Consider the following 21,829-nt stretch of genomic DNA (forward strand, 5'->3'; position numbering starts at 1 on the left):
AAAATTGGCAAGAAATACAAATAGCACAGGGTAGCTAACTTAGTTAACTTTTCAGGCAAATATGTTCCATTTCGAAATATTTTATATATGATAAATGCATGATATATTGATTTATTTTCGGTACACTTCTAAAAAAATCTGGAAAGTTCTATAGGCAGTTGTAATACTCAAGTTCTAATTTTAATTTCTTATAATTGCTTTATTTTTATCTCTCCCCTCTTCTCTCAAATGGTACAAAGCTTGGTTAATATTTCAGTTCTTGCAGAACTTCAGTACTTCATTCCTTATATATACATATATAGTTTCCCAATTAATTTAACCAACAGAACGGTATGGAAGTTTTATATTGAACTATGCAAAAATTAGAAAATTACACAAGCTTTTGCTCCAAAAGTTATACTTCAATAAAATCATGTGGATTCTGGTTGAGACTTATTCAGAAGGACCTTGCGCCAATTGAAATTACAACATTGCTAGCTTTCAATTGAATATTATACAGTATTAAATAGATATAGACTTCTTTTATCGAAATTTATAAAAAAAATCACTAAGAAATATTAGAACTAAAGATATGGAATATGATGGAATGAATGAAAAGCGTGAGTTGTATTCCAAGACAGGTATTAATATGGCATTAAAAAGTCAAAATAGTCATCATAACTTACCATATAGTATCAGCATTATATTCAGGATACGTTTAACCATTTGGTTGTTACTTATTAGTTAGCAATGCATGCACACTAATTGGTCGAATGCATCATCGTGGTTATTTGTACGATATTATCGTTAGGGTATAGCGATGGTGTCGTCACTGAATAAGCAGTTTCATTCATGGCGGATTTTGTATTATTAATGAAATGAAAAAAAAGTGTATCGATTCTGTACGGTGAACGAAACTCGTTAAAAATTTAATCCGCTTTAGCGAGCCAGAGCCGTAATAGGTTTTACGATAACGAATCCGTTAAATACATAAAACTCTTACAGTTTTGACTCGCGTATTTCGTTCACCTGTCGAACTTTTCAAAACGATCGGTCTTAATGGATGGACTTTCATTGCGATAGCGGATCTAAATTAAAAATATGTATGTATATTTGCATTAGGAAATGTGTTCATATACGAAAGTGTTCTCATTTATTGGTTTGATGACCTATAAAAGGAATTGGACGAAGCATATACGTACATACCTATACGACATATTTTAGGTGACGAGTGTGTGGACTTTTTTTTTTACAAAATTCAAGACTATAAATTTAAAGAGCGGACCAACTTTGCGCTGTTCTTTGTTCATTGTTCGCCGTGCATTGTTAATTTTTATGATGAACCTTTTTTTGCACTCTAGCTTTGTAGTTTGCTCTATTTCCTGGAAAATAGACCCAAAATGCCCTGTTTCCTGGAAAAAGCACGCTTCCGGTCCTTGTCAGTGTTGTACCCGATGAAATATAATCGCACGGGTGTTGACACATTAAGTTATTAAATAAAAAAAATTAAAATAAATGTGTCGGCCCTGTGTTTGATCCGCACGCGGTCGAATTGTTTTCAAATACCTTTTAAATATATTTAATTTAATATTTATATTTAATTGTTTAATATGACAAACAAAAAAATGGTAAAAAATACCTACCTTCATACCTACATATAAACAATATATGTAAAACACCAATAGAAAAATTAATTAATTAAATAAATTTTCAATATATGTCGCTAAATGCTCAAGGTCGTCTATTTGCCTAGAGGAAACATTGGTAGCAAACAGTGTATATTGAAGTTTTTTTCTTTTGTTATTATATTCGTACGTTTTGTTGGCAGTGTTTTAGTTGTGACGTAAATATTATATGTGTGTCAAATCAAAAGGACTTTTAGGGTGAAAAACACAGCGATAAACGTGTATATATTTTTCAATTGTTTTTATTTAATTTTTGCACTTTTCATTATTTAATATTGTAAATTTATTATTGTATCATATTAATTAGGACTGTTTATTGAAGATCTTGAAATTTTTGTTAAAATTTAAAGGTCTCAATTTATAATGTATGTAAGTTTGAAAGTCTACGACCGTCTAAAATATGAGAACGGTAAGTCAATTTTATCAAATTTTACAACAAATTTTGCGTTCTGTTTTTTTATCGCAATATATTCCCAAGGATTGTATTCTTATCGCAATGTCAAACTAACATTAAAGCGATTTGATAAATCATCAACATGAAAGCGTGATGCTTTCCTACATGGTTTGCAAATATTTACATAATATTGGGGTCAAGTGGAAACAGGGAAATTTTAAGTCGATCATTTGATCTGTATTGATTCGAAAATTATCAAGTTTACCTTTGAATATCATATAAGTGTGTTTAATTTAATTAATGCACAATTATGCATCGTATATATTAAAACATTTATGATAATTGCACTTCAAATAAGTGCAATAAATTATAGATGGATGTACATATACTATGTATTTTTTTTATATGATACATAATTGTTATGAAGAATAGTTAAACCAAATAATTATTGTACTAATTATTAAGTCATAAAACAAGTTGTAACACAAGTCTTTTCAAACTCATATGAAATATTGCAATAAAAAAATACGTATACGTTTGATACGATCGCGAGATCGCTATATCCGTTTTTAATTTCAATGTTACGAACACAATTATCGTACTATCATCATGCAATTTTACAAACGAATGCATATGTAGGTAAATATGCGGATAATCATATGTACATTTTATTAATCTGAGCTAAGAACATATCATAAAAACATGAATGTGTATAATTTTTTTGTATTTTCCGGTTGTTTTAGATTGAAAAAATGAATATTTGTATGCGTAATGAATGATATTACATATATTATTTCATTTGAAAATCATGTACATGTTTTCCTAATTGGGGAAAATCCTATTTTTTTAATAACATATATGGGTTTTTCGACAATGCTTTGAATGTTTTATAATGATAAATAGATAGACGTAAAATTACGCCCATTTTTAATGAATAAATTCAATGATGGCTTTTCGTTATCTGAAAATCTATTTACAGTTTATGATTCATGGACAAAAAATCAATCGTAACCTTCAAAGATTTTTCATAATATTTTTCTATCAAATTATTATGATATAATCGTAGAGGGAATCGATTTTCCGGCATTGATCATAAAATCGATATACTTAACAATTCACGTAATTTTCTTTATATAATATCGAGTTAAACCGAAAAATATATAGGTACCTACATTAAAAGTCCACGAGAAAGCAATAAAGCAATGATAGTAAATACAAAACAGTCTATAAAAAAAGCATTAATCTAATCGAAAATAAAGTGTGCATAAAATAATCAATAATAATATAATATCCGACGAACAAAAAAATGATTATCGCTTGAATTAAATCATAAAAGTAAAATAGCTACGAATAAAAAAGGTAATGAATAATATGTTTTTTGTTTAGAATGGAGAAGTAGGTCGAGTCCAGCTCGCAGACGACACAGTCAAGGATCTGTCATGACAGGAATACCACCAGTGAGTACAATACATATAATTAATAAATCAATCCTAATTTTAGTAGTCCTAAAATTATTGCTTACTTCAAATTATTTTCAAAGAACGGACCATGGAATGGATGTCTTGAAAGTGGGCCAAGTGTTCCTGGTAGTTGTGAAACCACATTAGCAGACATTATGGAAAGTCCAACAAAATCTGTAAGTACATACATAAACATATATATACGGTTCGCTGATTATTCCGCAAAAAGCGATCTCGCACACGTCACTGTCACGTCAATCTCGATCACGGAACATCTGGCACCCAAAAACTACGTCAATCGAAAGCTACCCACGCGAAATATTGTACTAACGAGAACCCGAGGGCGATTTTGTGGCATTGATTGTCGTGCGCTCGATCGAAATGTGCGCAATAATCCGTTTACCATATGTACATATCCATGGTGCTTAACAAAATTTTACATGCGTACCTGTATATGTAAATATAACATAATTTTTAATACATTGATGACGTATGGATGCGAAACTTCACCATTGAATGCTGAATAAAGTTTCGTAGTGCACTCAAAAAAGTATGGAACGCTGTATGCTTGGCATAACGTGGATATATAGAAATCCGAATACATGGATTAGAAGTATGATAAAGGTGGTTGATATAATGGTGAGAGTAAAGATATAGAAACGGTAATAAGCGGGTCACGTAGCTAGAAGAACGGACGATAGATGGATGAAAGAAGTGTTCGAATGGGATACGAAAGAATGTATAAGGATGCAAGGAAGGCCGCACAAGAGATGGGTGTATGAAATCAGAAAAATGTGTGTGGTGAGATGGATGAGAGTAGCCTAAAACAGAGACAAACGGAAGCGTGGAGTGGCTTTCATCTAGCAATGGATGGAAAATAGCCAGCAGCATGGCTCGGTGGTTGGGATTTTGCCTAGCACCGAGAGGCGCCTGGTTTGATCCCGTGAGTTGACCTTGATTGAAAATAATTTATTCTGAGTATATCTGTAATGTTGCTGGCCAGACTTGGATATTTGTGCTCCAGGTCGATCGCTTCCTATCAGAGTTTGCCAATTTTTCTGATTTCATTGTTGAAACGGTTCCTCGATTAAACTACATATATCACCACTATTTGAGTATGATTAATGTATAATAAAATCTATGTATGTATAAGTTAAAATTCATCGATGTCTCGTTAATTTTGAGTTTTAAGTGTCTCGTAATTCAGCGAATGTAATAAAAATGCAGAATTGTTTGTAATTGGTCAGGAAGGTATACATATACATGTGTATTTTAGATGTCATACATAATTCATGTCATTCTGTAGCAATTGTTTGGAACATTATTTAATATTTGCTACGTCACCTACCTGCTATATAGGAAGATAAAGTGAAATACTTCTTAGAAGTCTTGTCTATAATCAAATTTTGAACTGATGGTATGAATTGAATCAGAATTTGATTTTGATTTTTAAATGCTTTTTATTATTACGAAATTATGTTCACAATACATCTTATATCTATTTTAATAGCTACTGATCTACTGATCATTTTCTATTTTGCAATTTAATTTAATTTGGTTAGTAATCGCAGTATTATATTATTCTAATGTTAATCTAAAGCATAATAGGAAAAAGAGCTCAAAAACCTATTTACAATCCTGATTGAATCAGAATGAAAAATAAGTGCATTGAAGATAAGATCTAGTAATTGTTTGCTATATTTTTGATCATGCCTCGTACACATTTTTTAAACATTACCATGAATATTATAATGGTTTTAAAACTTTAGTTTGGTGCTCAAGAACATTCGGGACATAGAAGTAATCATTCTGCTGAACATCGAATGAAGCATTTGTCTCCATCTTTGCCCTCAGTTCAAGAGCCATTTGGAACACCGTGTGGAAATAGTCCTGTACGAGCAACGCCTCTACCTCCATTACAGGTAATTTATTTAAGTCGAAATCGATATCACAAAGTCAGTAACAAACGTCTAAATTGCTTGTTTCATTATAAAACAGGATGATTTGCAAAAAGAGGCTTCGGTTATAAACGACACAGATAGCAAAATATTGAAAAATGCCGAATCAAATGGTAACTTTTTAAAAGAAGGCCATACAAGTAGAGAGGTATTTATAAATATGTTATAAAATCAAATGTGTAAGCCTCTACATTATATGATATATTTTAAGTACTACTTGTAGGGATTGGATGTAGAAACTTTAATGTTTAGAGATGGAAGACGAAGAATCGATATGATTTTAGCTTACGAAGAAGAAACCTTAGGAGTTATGACTGAAACAGAAGCAAAGCGCTCAGATCAAAGGAAAACATTCCAAAATAATCTCATAAAAGAAGGTTAATCTCTATTAAAACTTAATTATATGTATATAATATCGGAGTATAAATTTATAATTAGCCGTATTTAAGGACTTGAACTGGAGTTGGAAAACAAATGCTTGTCGTTCAACGAAAAGACGTGGTTCTTGAAAATTCACATTCCTTGGAAGACGGAAGCTCGATATGCTGAAGTCATAGGTATGAAGTTGCCAGTGAAGCGATTCATAACCATATCCGTCAAAGCATGGGTGAGTTGTTGTTTTAAAATTTTTACATCTATGAATCAGTTTCTGTTTTGAATTTATTATAACTGACTATTTTAGGGAAAAGACAAAGATTCTGAAAAGGAAAACAGATGGGGACGATTGCGAAGACGACTCCATGACTTCATTGACTGGGACCATTCGCTGATTGAAGAAGAGCCGTCTTTTTATAAGGCGACAGCATCCACTTCAGGCAACAGAGAAGAACAGTAAGTGAGAGTGTGATATGTATTTAAATATATATATTGAAAATAAGCTTGATATCTTCATATATTATAAGCAGTGGCGGCTGGTCTTTAAAGGCAAACGGAGCACTGCCCCACACACATCACTCCTAACCAAAAAAAACAAATGTTGCATATTGATAATTTCAACACGTGTTTATTTGGGACACGGACAATTGGGCGCCCAGGACGATTGGTCGACCAGTGTTACTCGCCACTGCGACAACTGGACGACGAGACTGGCGGACACTGCGTCAATTGGGCCCTGCGTCAATTGGGAGCCCATCGCACTGGGCGATCGTCGACTGGGCGATGGCGACTGGGCGACCTGGGCGCGTGGGCGACCTGGGCGCGTGGGCGACCGCCGACACGGCCCGCTGGTGAAGTGGTCGCCAAGCTTACGTAAACTCTGCGTTTTGCAAGGAACGACCGCGACCGTCTCCGTTATAGGAATTTTCGATGCACTGACAAATATTCTACCTACATACATATGCTTTATACCGCTTTATTTTTCGTTTCAGTTTTACCAATTTTTCGTAACAACACGAATCATACTATTAATTTTTTTCGCTATATTATATTACATTTGCTGGAATTTTATATTAAACGTACTTTTATAAATACATGTGTAGCACCTTTTCACAAAAAATAATTGTTAGATGACAAATCATATGTACTGTCACGTTCCAGGGAGATATTTATTTAATTTTTATTTTTATTACTTGGTTAACCAACCAAGTTTCTTTATTGTTATTAAAATGTTACAATTATCTTATATTATAGATATATTCGAAAACCGATAGATAATGGAACTATGATTTTTATAATAGGAGACACGTAGAACTATTTCACTATAACTTTCGTTCACTTTATTCTGCTGCTGTGCTGATCGTTAATTGAGGACGCGTTCTCGGAGTATTTACGATGACGATTGTCCGTCAGAGTTGATGATGATGACTGCTCTCTCGGAGTCTTGATGGTGATGACTGCTTTCTCGAGTCGATGGTGAAGACTGCTCTCTCGGAGTCTTGATGGTGATGACTAACGACTGTCATCTGCGGAGTCGATGGTGAGGACTACCTCTATCGGTGTCTTGATGGTGATGACTACCTCTCTCGGAGTCTTGATGGTGATGACTGACGACTGTCATCTGCGGAGTCGATGGCGATGACTGACTAATGCGGTCGAATCGTGATCTATATAAATGATTTGTTATCTTATGGGCTGAGCACATTCCTGTGTTATCTGAATATCCTATTACAGGAATTTTTATGGTTTTGTTATTCACGTATATGAGCGTGTGAAAAGTACATTTGATATTGTGGGAACTCAAGTGATAAGCGGGGTACATAACAGTACCTACATATTCTCCAAAATAATATAAAAGAAAAATGATCGATTGAATCTTTCGCGCAGTGCTTTTAGTTTGTTTTCAAATGGACACACTTTTTTTTCTTTTAAATGGATAAATTATATTTCAGTTTTATCAATTGGATAAATTCACACTCTATTCTCAATTTTCTCAACACTGTATTAGTTATACATAATTACAAAATATTTTCTAGTAGCGATTCTCAAAGTTTTCAAGATTATATTTTTTTTCAATGATGAAATACGTTTACGAAAAAAAAGCGCATACTTAAATTCGTTCGCGGAGCTCGAATAATTTTTTTCGGCTTTTCCCATAATTAAATTATTACATCGTTTACGATTCGCAGAGGCAATTCTCGAAAAAAATAGCTTTTTAAAGCAATTTTAAACATCTCCCGTTCTATGGTTATTGTTGAAAATTACATTGAGCCACAAAAAATCACGTTTTTTAGTTACCAGAGCGGAGACTAACCAATCTTTACTAACTTTGACCCACTGAATTCGAATATGATATTGATTTTTGCTGGTTGGTGATCGTTTATGAGATATGAGCGTTTAAAAAAATGCGCGATTTTTACAGTTTTTTGGCTTTTGCGGTCTTTAACTCAAAACCTAGTATTGCTGTGCTCAAAGTGAGTATTGAAATCAATAGTCAGATGTTTTTCCTATTGATTGTGATATTGCATTGCTTTAAAATACTTATAATTAATTGTCTAGCGAATTTTAAAAGTCAAAAATATATTTTTTTTACGGATTTTTTCTCCGTGCTATTTTGCATTTATTTGGCAATTTTTTTATTTCACCTCGTTTATAAGGATTGGTTTTCTATTTCAATATTTTTTATTTTTATCTAAACGTACTAACTCGAGCGGTAATTGCAATTTTAGTCACATTAAAATCTATATGATAGTTTATAGTAATTAAGGCTCATTTCGTTTATCAATAATTTAATAAAGTTTATTTTTACTAATTAATATCTTTCGCTTTTGTAAATTCGATCCCATATTTTTTAAGATCATCGAAAGCCGATGCAATTCGCGCTATTATATAAGTATTTTTATTTTTTATTTTTGAACATTAAATTTGTACGAATATTTTTTACGTAAATTTGTACGAATATCGACACAAATTAAAAATCATGCGATATTTCTTCTATTTGAATTTCATCATTGAATATCAAAGAAAAATACTACATATAGATATATATACAAAACGTGTTATTGTCTAGCATTCAGGAGTTTTTTATAACTTTCTATTGTAGGAGATATTTCGAGTCTTAAATGGTCAGTCTATTGTTCCGAAAAACGAGCGAGAATGAATCTGACCCAGGTACCTACCCTTTTTTTTGTCGAAGGGATCCGTAACGGAATGCGGACACAAATTATACAAAACTTAATCTATACTACGTACATACATAGATAAAGTAAATATAAATAAAATGTGCATGGTGACTTTGAACCGCATGATTTTTAATTTGTGTTGATATTCGTACAAATTTAATGTTCAAAAATAAAAATAAAAATACTTATATACAGTTTTTGCAAGCCTATTTCACCCTTTTGCTAATGAAATTCACTTAACACAATGAAAATTGATTCAGATTAACAGAATGAAAATTGAAAAATTGAAAATAAACAAATAAAAATAGTATTTGCACCTTCTAAATAAATATCTATGGTATGTACAAATATAAATATAAGTTTAAACTATAATACATAAAAAGCACATTTTGTTTAATTCGGTTTCTTTATTTTTTAATACGATTTTTGAAAAGGACGAACTTCATTTGCAAAAGGGTTAATTTTCATTTGCAAAAGTACTAATTTCATTTGCAAAAGGATGAATTTCATTTGCAAAAAGGGTGAATTTCATTTGCAAAAGGGTGAAATAGGCTTGAAAAAATATTATTAAAGAAATTATATATTAGTTGAACAGATGAGCGCTGGATGACAGTTATACATAGATGTAAACATAATTCGTTATATATATATATATATATATATATATATATATATATATATATATATATATATATATATATATATATATATATATATATATATATATATATATATATATATGTATGTATGTATGTATGTTTCTAATTTACAAAAGCAATAGATATTTACCTACATAGTAATATATTAAATTATTGATAAACGAAATGAGCCTTAATTACTATAAATTACTATAAACTATCATATAAAATTTTAATATGACGAAAATGTCTATATTTTTAATTCTTACGGCTAATTTTTACTTTATCTATGTACGTAGTTTTTGATATATGTACATACATACATATGTACCTAAACGCATCATAACATTATGGACTCGTTATTAAATAATTATTTAAAAAGCATAATTTTCAACAATAACCATAAAACTAGAGGTTGTGATCGAGAAATCTTGTCTCGAGATTTCTCGAGAAATTTTGATTCTCGTTTCTCGAGAATATTTTATTGTAAAATTACGAGATTCTCATTTCTCGAGAATATTTTATTATGAAAATTCGAGATTCTCGTATCTCGATAAAATATGGGATCAACCGTGTGATTGGTGCTTATTTTTAATCTTACGAAAATCCAAAACGTGTAAAATTTGTAACTCTCAACATTAAATCAATTCTAGAATCGCCAGTATTTAGTATATTCATCAAATCATAGTATTAATAAAGTTTTTTGATTTACTTTTCATTGATGAATAATGAAAATAAATATTAAATTGAAAATTTTCAAAATAACAGATGTACATATGTATGTATGTACATGCATTCATACAACACATACATACATTGAAAAAATGATTTCCATGCTAATTATAACATTTGAAAATTACAAGGTTTATCTTAGTTTTGGACAAACCTCCTAAAACTTTTCCAATCGCTTTGAAACTTTGCCATTTTTTTTGGAATAAAAAAAGGTTAATTTATCGGAGAGGTTTTGAAAAAACGATGAAAACCATTTCAGAATAATTTGAATTTAATAAAAGGATAAAGGGTATAAAATCATTTACGTCATTGCATTATTTTAAACCAAATTTGAGGGCCATGAATTTATGATACCGCAAAAACCCGTTGAAAAACCTTACATATGTATGTATAACATGTCATGTAAAACAATCAAGAAAAAAAGTAGTTCGAGAAACAGTTGTCAAAAGTCGTTTTGAGAACTCTTTTATCAAAACGACTTGCAGAGCATCTGTAGCCTAGCCTACGAGGCGCGGTATTATTTATCTTTAGGCAATAAAACTGCCACTCATAGTAAAAAAAAACGTTTTGAATGAGTTCGTTCATTCGGTCCAAATATTTGAAAATATATAATTTCTTGTAAGGTCTTTGTAATATTTTATACGTATAAAATATTATTAAAGAAATTATAGATTAGATGAACAGATGAGCGCTGGATGACAGTTATAGATGTAAACATAATTCGTTATACATATGTATGTATGTCTCGAATTTACAAAAGCGAAAGATATTAATTAGTAAAAATAAACTTTATTAAATTATTGATAAACGAAATGAGCCTTAATTACTATAAACTATCATATAGATTTTAATGTGACTAAAATTGCAATTACCGCTCGAGTTAGTACGTTTGGATAAAAATAAAAAATATTGAAATAGAAAACCAATCCTTATAAACGAGGTGAAATAAAAAAATTGCCAAATAAATGCAAAATAGCACGGAGAAAAAATCCGTAAAAAAAATATATTTTTGACTTTTAAAATTCGCTAGACAATTAATTATAAGTATTTTAAAGCAATGCAATATCACAATCAATAGGAAAAACATCTGACTATTGATTTCAATACTCACTTTGAGCACAGCAATACTAGGTTTTGAGTTAAAGACCGCAAAAGCCAAAAAACTGTAAAAATCGCGCATTTTTTTAAACGCTCATATCTCGTAAACGATCACCAACCAGCAAAAATCAATATCATATTCGAATTCAGTGGGTCAAAGTTAGTAAAGATTGGTTAGTCTCCGCTCTGGTAACTAAAAAACGTGATTTTTTGTGGCTCAATGTAATTTTCAACAATAACCATAGAACGGGAGATGTTTAAAATTGCTTTAAAAAGCTATTTTTTTCGAGAATTGCCTCTGCGAATCGTAAACGATGTAATAATTTAATTATGGGAAAAGCCGAAAAAAATTATTCGAGCTCCGCGAACGAATTTAAGTATGCGCTTTTTTTTCGTAAACGTATTTCATCATTGAAAAAAAATATAATCTTGAAAACTTTGAGAATCGCTACTAGAAAATATTTTGTAATTATGTATAACTAATACAGTGTTGAGAAAATTGAGAATAGAGTGTGAATTTATCCAATTGATAAAACTGAAATATAATTTATCCATTTAAAAGAAAAAAAAGTGTGTCCATTTGAAAACAAACTAAAAGCACTGCGCGAAAGATTCAATCGATCATTTTTCTTTTATATTATTTTGGAGAATATGTAGGTACATATGATTTGTCATCTAACAATTATTTTTTGTGAAAAGGTGCTACACATGTATTTATAAAAGTACGTTTAATATAAAATTCCAGCAAATGTAATATAATATAGCGAAAAAAATTAATAGTATGATTCGTGTTGTTACGAAAAATTGGTAAAACTGAAACGAAAAATAAAGCGGTATAAAGCATATGTATGTAGGTAGAATATTTGTCAGTGCATCGGAAATTCCTATAACGGAGACGGTCGCGGTCGTTCCTTGCAAAACGCAGAGTTTACGTAAGCTTGGCGACCACTTCACCAGCGGGCCGTGTCGGCGGTCGCCCACGCGCCCAGGTCGCCCAGTCGCCATCGCCCAGTCGACGATCGCCCAGTGCGATGGGCGCCCAATTGACGCAGGGCCCAATTGACGCAGTGTCCGCCAGTCTCGTCGTCCAGTTGTCGCAGTGGCGAGTAACACTGGTCGACCAATCGTCCTGGGCGCCCAATCGTCGCGTACCGTGTTTATTTATCCCGCTCATCACACTGTGAGCAGAACCGGTTCGTAATTCAGTTGGAGGCAGACGCTTATCCGCTGTGGTCCCGTGGTCGCCAGCTTTAGTTTACCTGATACTCTGGCACTTGCGAGTGACACTCTGTAGAGTGTAGACAGTCAGTCGAAGAAGAGAAAAAAGATCCCTATTACCGTATACAGAAGGTCACTTTTAATTGGCTGCATAAATGTCTCTTTGGCCCCGATCGTCTATATTCTCTATACCAGAGCATCGTAATCTCTGGATATTCGCGGCACACATTGTTTACGACTCGTAGAGTTTGTCAGCTACTTACATACATATGTACTTCATCGGCAGTCGCTAGTTATTCCGTATATGCATAGGGACAAAACACTAAATAACATTGGTTTTCTCCCTCACACGCGATCTCACTCGCATGCATTAGGCCGAAGTGCTGTTCGGGGAACACATATTACCGCGGTGCACAGGTTACGATGCTCTGCTCTATACGATTCAAAAAATACACAGCACTGTCAACGTTTTTCGACATTTCAACTATATTTTGCTTAAATTGTCAATCACAATATGACAATTTTATCATTAAATATTTTTTATCAATTATATTTTTACTTTTTCAGAACACATAATCAACGAAGTCGATAATTTGTTAATAAAAGTCATTTTATTTGCATAAAAATGTCACTAAAAATATATAAATTAAATTTTTTGGAAAATAAATAAATATGTAGGAGGAACGGGGGAGGGGGTTCAGCCTTCTCGTGCCCCACTTGCTTTTAAAGTCACGAGCCGCCCCTGTTGAAAATAAGCTTGATATATTCATGTATTATAAGTCATAAACAGTACCTACGATTATACATATACATATGTATATCAATTGAATTTTATATTTTTTATTAAAACTATTTCAGATTTCTCGTAAAAGATAGGTTAACTTCATACACTTCAGCTCAACGTTCATTGTTAGTAATGCAAATTTTACTCAGAGCCAAATATGACACAACAGAAAAGGTTTAGACATTTTCTTTTCTAATTACAACATCTTAGTTTGACATTATTGAAAGCAATTTTCGGTGTTATAGGTGGGGATTAGAAGGTTATTAAACGACGGAACATATTCAGCATGTTTTCCTTTACATGAAGGGAGATATAATAAGCCAACAGCCAATGGAGAAACTTATGATAGACGAGTAAGAGTTTGATATTTTCATATAAAAGAAACATTTGCCAATACATTTATGTTACAAAAATGATTCTCAATTGCAGTTGCTATATTTGGAATGGGCTCGACCTAGCAAATGGCATAAAAAACAGCCTCTGTGGTTGGTAAAGAAATACTTTGGCGACAAGATAGCATTGTATTTTTGTTGGCTAGGATTTTATACGAAAATGTTGTACGCACCAGCCATTGTTGGAACACTTTGCTTCTTATATGGACTCATCTCCATGGATTTTGACGACAATGTACCATCGTAAATACAATATATCATACTTGAAATGCATTTATAGTAATAAGACAGTTTAATAATGAAAATTCTGTATTTTAGAAAGGAAATTTGCGATACATCTGGTCCAGGAAGCATCACTCTTTGTCCACTTTGTGATAAAGCCTGTAAATATCAGAAACTTTCAGACTCCTGTTTGTTTGCACGGCTTACGTACTTATTTGACAATCCTGCTACTGTCTTTTTTGCCATTTTCATGTCTTTTTGGGGTATTATATGCATTCATAAAAAAATTACATCAAAATAATACACATTACATATGTATATAATATGTATATTTTATTTTAGCTACAAGTTTTTTAGAATTATGGAAAAGAAAACAGTCAATATTAAAATGGGAATGGGATTTAAGTGGAACCGATCAAGATGAAGAACCAAGACCAGGTACAATTTTAATAGATTATACATATAGTATGTACATATGTACACATGTGTGTATAATACACCTAGCACAATTATTTATGGGATAATATTTTTTGCACGACTGTAAAATAAATTACATGACATACATATGTCAAAACGACATTTAATGATAAACTAACATCTCTAAAATGGCGCACACGACCCAATCGGGGTCCGCCCGGCAAATCAAACCTCAAATGGGTTGCCAGTAACAAAAATAAAATTTGACGTTTCAGTGAAATCATAACCAGTTACATTTCACTGGCCCATATCAGTGAAATTATAAATTTTGACAATTGGATGCCGCATGTTTTTGTGACTGGATGCGGAAGCGAACACATTGTAATATGTTAGCAGCCAACACTTATTTATTTAAGTTCAGGTTAGGTTAGGTTAAGTTAGGGCTGGTTTTATTCATTTAAATTTTATTTTTGTTATTGACGTTTGATTTTCCGGGCGGACCCCGATTGGGTCGTGCGAGCTATTTTGGCGAGGGGCACTATTTTTATTTGCAGGGCGAAATGTTTTAGACATGATTATTTGCATATTATGTCGTGATAAATACCTAATTTGTCTGGAAATAGGGCAATTTTGCCGGGCTTATAAATGGTAACCATTATTTATTATTATAAATGCTATTTCAGAATTTGAAACATCGGTGAAAACATTCAGAATAAATCCAGTGACGAGAGAAAAAGAACCATATCTTCCAACTTGGTCGCGAACCTTAAGATTTGCAGCATCGGGTAGTGCTATTTTTTTTATGGTTAGTATAATACATTTCGAAATTTCTTTGGAATGTGACAATGTAATGTAATTTAATGTATTTATTTTAGATTTCAGTAGTGCTAGGTGCTGTATTAGGTACTATTATCTACAGAATAGCTCTAGTATCGGTCATATATGGAGGAGGAGACTTATTTATACAACGGCATGCCAAAATTTTCACGTCTATGATGGCAGCCGTTATTAATTTAATAATTATTATGATTTTAACAAGGGTAATATAATATTATAAAGTTATTCTAAATACATATATGCAAACAAAAATGCTTGATTGGTCTAGGTTATTTAATTTTTGATTTAAAAACGTTTCAGATATATGCTAAATTAGCAATAATATTGACAAATATGGAAAACCCAAGAACTCAGATCGAATATGAAGATTCTTATACATTTAAAATATTCCTATTTGAATTTATGAACTTTTACTCGTCGTTAATATACATAGCATTTTTTAAGGTAATATAAATTACAGATTATATGTATATGTATACTGTCCTTAAATCACAATGGTGATATGTCCACAGTTTGTTTAAATTGAGTTGCTTATTAAGTTTTGTATTTATTTTTATGTATGTTTTACCGGGGCTCACACATACATAGCTTTTCTGACAAAAAATAGTATAAAATATAAATAAAAGCTGTTAAAAAGCTAAATGAACTCACAATTAAAAAAGATGATCAATTGTGTATTATTATAAGCAATTATTATTTTCATACTGTAACACTACGTCTTCCTCACCGTCCCTTCAGTTGGCAGCAGTGCCAAAGGTTAGGTTGGCATCATGGCACCAATCAACCCCCACTCCCCGAACATATGTAGATTTCAGCACGCGAGAAGACGAGCTCTCTCCTCGGTAGACTTTCTTTGGAGACGGTCGAGATCCGATCTCCCGTCCCAGACGCTCTTCTCACCAGACTTCCAACGGACACGGTCGAGACCAGTTTCTCCCTGTCCCAGTCTCTCTTCTCGGTAGACTTTCTTCGGAGACGGTCGAGCTCCGATTTTCCGTTCCAGACGCTCTTCTCATCAGACCTCCAAGGGACACGGTCGAGTCTCTCCCTGTCCCAGCTGCATCCTGAGAGTCGAGCCGAGAAATCCACATACGGTTGAGCCCAGTAGTAGCTGTACAGCCCTTGGAGCTCCAGGCCTCTTCATACGCAACTATTCGCGGAACAGTCAGAAGCCGTCTACGTAGAGGAAGGACCTCGTGACCGGGTCTCCAGTTTTTTTCCCACCAGCTCGTACAGTTGGCTGCGCTTTGACGAGCATAGAACCAAGAGAACTCCCATGAGAGATAACGACACATTCCAGGTCAGTCCACGGTTTCCCTTTCGATCGTGTTCCTGGAGGACACCTGCCCGCCCTGCATATCCCAACGTGGGAGCCATTTCCGCGTAAAAGGCGTCACAATACTCAGTCCCTTGATTCTTCTATATAGTATTACCAATGTGGTCTAAGGATGTGCTATGTATAAACGTCTTGGCACACATGATCTAATATTTGAATTTCGATTGTAGGGTCGCTTCTTCGAGTATCCTGGAGACAAGCAGGCGCGACATTCTGAATTTTTTAAATTGAAAGGGGACATTTGCGATCCCGCCGGTTGCCTCAGCGAACTCTGCATACAGTTGGCAATAATAATGATCGGCAAACAGTTCGTCAACAATTTCCTCGAGATACTATATCCGTAAGGATGAATGTTAGTTCGAATTCAAAACCTTTTTAATTTAACACCTTAAACCTACTTTCAAATGTGTTTACGTCTTGTTCAGAAAGATGTGGAATTGGTGGAGGCAGCGTCGACATTTCGCAAGCACCGTGGACAAAGATCGTGAAGATCAAGCATGGGAGCAAGACTACCATCTCGAGGATCCAGACAAATTGTCACTGTTTGAAGAGTATCTTGAAATGAGTCAGTAATATTATATAAAGAAAAGAGGAGATACTATAGTAACTGGCCATTAACTTTATGTACAATGGTACTTTTGTTTACTATTGATTGATAGTGGTACATAATGTATGTAGCAGTAGTTAATGGTAGCTTTCAAAATAAAAATGGAAAACTACTACAGGCCAGGCCAAACATTATAGTCACTCTATTTTTATTAAAGTTTATTATCAATATATTCCTGACATTGAGACACCACTTGAGTGAAAGGGATTTCGAAAGTTAAGATGAGTTAATATCATTTTTTTGTTACAGTCTTGCAATACGGCTTCGTTACACTATTTGTCGCCGCATTTCCTTTGGCGCCTCTCTTTGCTTTGATCAATAACGTGGCTGAGATTAGATTGGATGCTTATAAAATGGTGACACAAGCTAGGAGGCCATTAGCAGAACGAGTTGAAGATATAGGCGCATGGTAAGATCAGTTTTACATAGTTGAAACACCAAAATGAGGTTTCATTCAATAAATATAAAATACATTTTTAGGTTTGGAATACTGAAAGGCATAACATACGCTGCGGTGGTGTCAAATGTGAGTACCAAAGGAACTAACTTGTATTATTAAAATTTACAATTGTTTCATAATGTAAACATCGCTACATATGCACAAGAGTTTTAAATACCAAAGCTTGTCATATCAGATATACATAAATAGCTAGCGTCCCAGCCTAATTTGATATTTTGAAGAGTATCTGAATACAATTTTATACATTTACCTTTATATTTCAGGCATTTGTCATAGCGTACACAAGCGATTTCATACCTAGAATGGTCTACAAGTTTGTATATTCGCATAATTCTTCACTCGTTGGATACATCGATCATTCACTTTCATGTAAACAACTCAAATGGATAATACTCAAATAAATTGTAAATACGTTTAAAAATTGGCATGTATTTTAATTTTGAAGCGTTCAACACGACGGACTATCTCGACAGTTGGGGAGTTGCCAAAATAAACAAAAACGAAACTATATGTCAATTTCGAGGGTATAGAAATCCACCTGATCATAAGGAAGATCCATACGGACTGTCTCCGCACTATTGGCATGTCTTTGCAGCTCGTCTAGCTTTTGTCGTGGTCTTTGAGGTATTGTATTAATCATTTTTGTACTTTTCGTCTATTATATTTCATACTTATCAGTCTATGACCATAGAATATATTATATATAACCAGCAGAATAGACTAGTGGTTAGCATATAATGCTTTGAACAGAGTGGTCACGGGTTCAAATCCCACTGGTGTCTGCTGGCCAAACCTTGGATTTGTGACACCAGATCGATCGTTGATTATCAGAGTTTACCAATTTACCTGATTTTCATTGAAACGGTTCCAACAAATTGGCAACCTTACCCATTTTCTCGCAAAATCTCGAGTTTTTAAATTTACAAATTTGACCATAAATGTCTCTGTGGATGTTAATTGATATGTATTTATGTACTTTGTAAAACACTGTAGGCAGGGAAGGTGTGTTGACCGTATCCCGGCCTATAAAAACACAGTTGTGTTTTGAAGAGGATCTTTATTCATGTTCAGTTTAAACAAGAGTTTATTTTGTACAGTGTACTCGAGAAGGAAGCAGTTACTCTGCTTCTGGTGGAGTGGCTGGATTAACTGCCCGTTGTTCTTTGTGGCTACGTTTTATCGATAGTTTATAGGGTAGTGACACTCCCTTGACCTATCTATCTAACGTGTTATATGGGATCGGACTCTCGGTGATGTTTGTAGTGCGGGCTAGCAGCCGCTCGCTTGTGGAGTGTTTGTCAATCTGGAACACTAAGCAAAATTAGTGCACCATCTGTGGGATACTGTCGGGGTTAGTGTGTTAGTGGGTGGTTAACGGGTATGGACTGTTTGGAGGTGGATGAATCTGGTTAATTTAATTGGATGCTAATTTTAGCCTATACCCATCTTCAGAATGTCGATGGGCATTTGGTTAAATATTAGTTTGGTCTTGCTGAGGGAATTTATTAAGGGATTGTCTACCTTGCCGAGAGACTTAAAGTAGTGTTGCGTAGGGGTGGGTGGAGGATCCAAGTAAAAGGCCAACAGTCGTTTCACAGCATTTATTGATGATTCAGGAGATATACGTACTGACAGTGCTCAGTCCAGAATGACATGATATCGCCTACGTACCGCCTTATAAAGGGTAGATCTCTCAGGACGCCTAATCTGTTTACCTGTTGTATAGTCACGTATTCGGATATGAATTTCCACGACATTGGGTCTCCCCGTACCAATTCTGAGAAATAACTAATAACGGTCATTGTTTAGCCTAAATGCACTTAGAGTCCAGATATAATCTTTGTAAGTAAGTGCATGCACCTAGTTAATCCGATAACAGATATCCGTTGGTCTAAGTGCAATTCGCTCAATCCGCGGCGTACGTAACAGTAGTTTACGGCAAGTTTGTGTACGTGTTTGTCAAGGTAGTCAATGTTTAGGTCATTGTGAATTATAGTGTTTCTTGTGTACCAGTCGTAGTTGCCCACGGCACGCAAGAATTTGTTTTGTACTGTCTGTAGTCTGAGTATGGATCTGTTGGAGACGGTAGTGTGAGCCCACACGGGGCTCGCGTACGTGATTTGTTGGCGGATGATGGATTTATACAGCAAGCACTTTTTTTTAAACGAGAGCTTGCTGTTTGGTTTGCATAGTGGGTAAAGCTTTGACGCAACTGCCCTAGCTCTACGCACCGCGTTAGTGATGTGGGGTCTCCAGGTTAATTTGCGGTCGATTATTACCTCCAGGTAGCGGGTAGACGTGGTCCAGTTGACTGGTTGGTCGTTTATAATTACTGGCTTGGCTGGTTTGCACCGATTTTTACGTCTGGAGAAGAATATTGCCTGACTTTTGTCCGGGTTGATTTTCATCAGCCATTTATCGTACCACGCTACCAGTTGGTCCGAGTACTTCTGGAGGGCGAGCGAGACTCCCTTGGGGCTGACGGAGCTCGCTAAGATGGCAGTGTCATCGGCATACTGTGCGTTTGTGTACCTATGTGTAGGAGTGGGTATGTCGTGTGTGTACAAGTTGAATAGCGTGGGACCGAGGATGGAACCTTGGGGTACCCCAGCGGAGATGCCTCGCTGGGTTGATATGTGGTCCCTGCCCGTTGAGTTCACTGTGCGGGTTTATACATGGTAGTCCGATGGTGGTCGTGTGCTAAAGTCCTTGTCCGGAGGTCACGTGGTGCAGCTGCACTTGGTTGTGTGCAAAGAATGTCATTCGCGTCCCGGATCGTTTCCTGTTTGCTCGCGCATGTGGAATGTTCTCAGCGTCTGCGGGTCGCGTTCTGCTTGATTGGATTTTATCACCCGGTGTTCTGCGGCGTCTTGACGTCATTTGTTTTGCAGTTGAAACGTGGGATTTCATGCGGTTACAATGTATTCCTACAATACTTATAATATTTGTATCAAATGTACAATATTTCTGGCTAGGAAAGCGCGTTGAGGTTACCTGTTAGGCTTCCTGGTATAAATTAAAGATGAAATAAATATGGGGAATCTGCCTGAGATTAAAATAAGTGATAGTAACATACATTTGATTATACGTGTGTATTAAATTTCAGCATATTGTGTTCGGACTGACGGGTTTTATGCAATACATAATACCGGATGTACCCAGCGAGTTGAAGACTCAAAGGCAACGGGAAGCACTGTTGGCTAAAGAGGCCAAATATGAACACGGCTTGAAGAAGGGTAACGAATCCGAGTATGAAAGATTGATGAATCAACTCCGGCAGCCTCCTGCTGCAGGTTATATTATTATTAATATTAATTACTGTGTGAAAATAATTATATTATTAATATAGATGATAATATGTATGTACATGTTATTTTGATTTAGTTGGAGCTGTTGGATCTTGGGCTAGACGCCTGTCGAAGGTATCGGATGGATTGGATGCTCATGTGACGGTGTCGCAAAGACCCCGAGCATCGCTGGCTTCAGTAGCGGAAGCTTGGCAACATCACTGACACTACGCTAGCTGATCAAGGAATTCGGAACTGATTCAACTGCACTGACATTTGTACACGTGTAATTAATCCATAAGAATTTTAATCTGAACCTTGATTGATAGGTTCGAAAAGTAGAACGGACGACGGATGCATCATATGTACCGAATAGAAGATTTAATATGAGATATCAACTAGTATAAGAAGTTCATATGTATAAAATCAATAAAATATACCACATTTATAAATATGTAGCACTAAATTGTACGAAAAATAACGATGTTCACACGTTTTCATACATATTATGATGATTCAAATACGTTATATTGAAATTTTGTACGTTTTGGCGTACTCGTACAAACTAAGTATTCGAAATTGAAATTACACACGTGGATAAATGACAGTGCATACACATCTACATATGTATTGTGAAAAATAACGCTTATTCCTGGTTGTGATTAGTAATTTTAATTTGTACCTAGTCATTTGTAAATGTGATTAATTTTTAATAACACACCAATTCTCTGTTATACAGTTAAATGTTACAATAAATTTATTTTAATT

The 21,829-nt window shown here is 34.3% G+C and overlaps 1 protein-coding gene across 1 annotated transcript; it reads left to right on the plus strand.

Moving 5' to 3' along the window:
• Window positions 1–1,104: 1,104 nt before the first annotated feature.
• On the plus strand, window positions 1,105–21,829 carry LOC143921679 (anoctamin-4). Its single transcript, XM_077445031.1, has 24 exons — window positions 1,105–1,138; window positions 3,445–3,515; window positions 3,599–3,694; window positions 5,288–5,440; window positions 5,517–5,624; window positions 5,700–5,853; window positions 5,926–6,083; window positions 6,159–6,307; window positions 13,578–13,677; window positions 13,749–13,856; window positions 13,933–14,138; window positions 14,214–14,380; window positions 14,460–14,555; window positions 15,218–15,339; window positions 15,410–15,574; window positions 15,672–15,815; window positions 16,878–17,047; window positions 17,133–17,272; window positions 17,564–17,723; window positions 17,795–17,840; window positions 18,038–18,143; window positions 18,220–18,398; window positions 20,881–21,067; window positions 21,159–21,829. The coding sequence occupies exons 1-24, from the start codon at window positions 1,105–1,107 to the stop codon at window positions 21,284–21,286; spliced, it is 3,147 nt and encodes a 1,048-aa protein (XP_077301157.1). The 3' UTR covers window positions 21,287–21,829.

The sequence above is a fragment of the Arctopsyche grandis genome, chromosome 13, assembly GCF_051622035.1.
Source record: "Arctopsyche grandis isolate Sample6627 chromosome 13, ASM5162203v2, whole genome shotgun sequence".
Classification (NCBI taxonomy): Eukaryota; Metazoa; Arthropoda; class Insecta; order Trichoptera; family Hydropsychidae; genus Arctopsyche; species Arctopsyche grandis.

What these genes read in the sequence shown, in the direction of transcription:
- LOC143921679 (XM_077445031.1), top strand. Translation starts at nt 1,105, where the DNA reads ATGTGTTCATATACGAAAGTGTTCTCATTTATTG. An exon ending in AAATAATCTCATAAAAGAAG is followed by an intron (nt 5,854 to 5,925) that starts GTTAATCTCTAT and finishes GCCGTATTTAAG; the next exon opens with GACTTGAACTGGAGTTGGAA. An exon ending in AATATGACACAACAGAAAAG is followed by an intron (nt 13,678 to 13,748) that starts GTTTAGACATTT and finishes TCGGTGTTATAG; the next exon opens with GTGGGGATTAGAAGGTTATT.